This window comes from Muscardinus avellanarius, assembly GCF_963383645.1.
Source record: "Muscardinus avellanarius genome assembly, chromosome: 11".
Taxonomy (NCBI): domain Eukaryota; kingdom Metazoa; phylum Chordata; class Mammalia; order Rodentia; family Gliridae; genus Muscardinus; species Muscardinus avellanarius.
Window position 1 is genome coordinate 97,951,213 of NC_137797.1, and position 2,523 is coordinate 97,953,735.

Below are 2,523 nucleotides of genomic sequence, written 5' to 3' on the forward strand. Positions count from 1 at the left end.
CGCTGAGCAGCCCGAGCGGCGGCTGAGGTTGCATCTGCTGGAAGGAGGCTTTTCGGCTGCTTGGTAACGGGCTGCCGGAACCCAGCGAGAAAGAGAGCGCGGCCGAGAGCTGGGCAGCGGCTTCTTGACGTCAGGACCCAGCGAGGGGATGGTGCCAGCAACCCCAGCCCGCCCCAGAGCCTGACCGGCCGACGGCTGGAGAAGAGTCCGACACGAGGCGCCGGCGGAGCCTGAGTGGGGGGCGTGAGGGCCCTTCGGTTGGGGCGCAGCATGCCCCCTGCCCCCGGGCCATGGAGATCGCCCTGGTCCCCTTGGAGAACGGCGGTGCCATGACGGTCAGAGGAGGAGGTGAGGCCCCGGGAGGGTGCGGGCAGACCACCGGGGGAGAGCTGCAGTGCCCCCCGACGGCCGGGCTCAGCGATGGGCCCAAAGAGCCAGCGCCAAGGGGGCGCGGCGCGCAGAGGGGCACGGACCCGGGAGGGCGGCCTTTGCCACCGCTGGCCCCGGCGCCTCCGCGGCCAAGACAGCAGCCTCCGGAAGAGGAGGAAGGAGAGGGCGACCCCGGCGTGGGCACGGCCGAGGACCAGGCGCTGGGCGCCGGCGCCCTTCACCACCAGCGCGTCCTCATAAACATCTCGGGGCTGCGCTTCGAGACGCAGCTGGGCACCCTGGCGCAGTTCCCCAACACCCTCCTGGGGGACCCAGCCAAGCGCCTGCGCTACTTCGACCCCCTGAGAAACGAGTACTTCTTCGACCGCAACCGGCCCAGCTTCGACGGCATCCTTTACTACTACCAGTCCGGGGGCCGCCTGCGGAGGCCGGTCAATGTCTCCCTGGACGTGTTCGCAGACGAGATCCGCTTCTACCAGCTGGGGGACGAGGCCATGGAGCGCTTCCGAGAGGACGAGGGCTTCATTAAAGAAGAGGAGAAGCCGCTGCCGCGCAACGAGTTCCAGCGCCAGGTGTGGCTGATCTTCGAGTACCCGGAGAGCTCGGGGTCGGCGCGCGCCATCGCCATCGTCTCGGTCTTGGTCATCCTCATCTCCATCATCACCTTCTGCCTGGAGACGCTGCCCGAGTTCAAAGACGAACGCGAGCTGCTCCGCCATCCGCAGGGGGCCCACCAGCCTCCGGCGCCCCCCGTGGGCGCCAATGGCAGCGCCCCGGTACCTCCCTCCGGCCCCACGGTGGCGCCACTCCTGCCCCGGACCTTGGTGGACCCTTTCTTTATTGTAGAGACCACGTGCGTTATCTGGTTCACGTTCGAGCTGCTCGTGCGCTTCTTCGCCTGCCCCAGCAAGACGGAGTTCTCCCGGAACATTATGAACATCATCGATATCGTGGCCATCTTCCCCTACTTCATCACCCTGGGCACCGAGCTGGCCGAGCAGCAGCAGCCGGGCGGCGGGGGAGGGGGCGGCCAGAACGGGCAGCAGGCCATGTCCCTGGCCATCCTCCGCGTGATCCGCCTGGTCCGCGTGTTCCGCATCTTCAAGCTCTCCCGCCATTCCAAGGGGCTGCAGATCCTGGGCAAGACCTTGCAGGCGTCCATGAGGGAGCTGGGGCTGCTCATCTTCTTCCTCTTCATCGGCGTCATCCTCTTCTCCAGCGCTGTCTACTTCGCCGAAGCAGATAACCAGGGCAGCCACTTCTCCAGCATCCCGGACGCCTTCTGGTGGGCAGTGGTGACCATGACCACGGTGGGCTATGGAGACATGAGGCCCATCACCGTGGGCGGCAAGATCGTGGGCTCGCTGTGCGCCATCGCTGGGGTCCTCACCATCGCCCTGCCGGTGCCGGTCATCGTCTCCAACTTCAACTACTTCTACCACCGGGAGACGGACCACGAGGATCAGGGGGTCCTGAAGGAGGAACACGGCAGCGAGACCCGGGGGCCTGGACTGGATGCGGGTGGCCAGCGGAAGACCAGCTGGAGCAAGGCTTCCCTCTGCAAGGCTGGGGGCTCCCTGGATAATTCCGACAGTGCCCGGAGGGGCAGCTGCCCCCTAGAGAAGTGTAACCTCAAGGCCAAGAGCAATGTAGACCTGCGGAGGTCCCTGTATGCCCTCTGCTTGGACACCACCCGGGAAACAGACTTGTAAAAGGCATGGGCCGGTTAGTGGCCTGGCCCGGGAGCAGGGGTGGCCTCCTGCGCCCGGGTATCTACACCATAGAGTATTTCACGCCCACCTTATTACTGAAGTCTGTCTCCCTCCTCTCCCTCCTCCCCTCCCTCCCTCTAACCTCTTGTTTTTCCTTTTCTTTCCACCACACCAAGGGTCGCCTATTTTTAAAAAGCACCACATTCCATGACGCAGGAGCTGTCGAAATGGTGAGCTTTGTGAGATGGATATATTTGTAGTCAGTTTCCTATACCCAGCAGAGGGATAACCCAAACAACCACAACAAAAAATGACTTTAAATAGCCCAGATCCCAAGAGATTTCATAGCTCTCTCTATCCATGTGTTCCAGATGTGCTTTGCATACTATTCTGTGTATAGGAGAAAATATTATTTTTATGG

General features: G+C 63.2%; 1 protein-coding gene across 1 annotated transcript; it reads left to right on the forward strand.

Annotated features, from left to right (window-relative positions):
* Nucleotides 1-290: 290 nt before the first annotated feature.
* Nucleotides 291-2,102, forward strand: KCNA5 (potassium voltage-gated channel subfamily A member 5; the record flags this gene model as incomplete). Its single annotated transcript, XM_080705965.1, has 1 exon — nt 291-2,102. One exon carries the CDS (start codon nt 291-293, stop codon nt 2,100-2,102), a length of 1,812 nt encoding a protein of 603 aa, XP_080562091.1.
* Between the last annotated feature and the right edge of the window lie 421 nt (nt 2,103-2,523).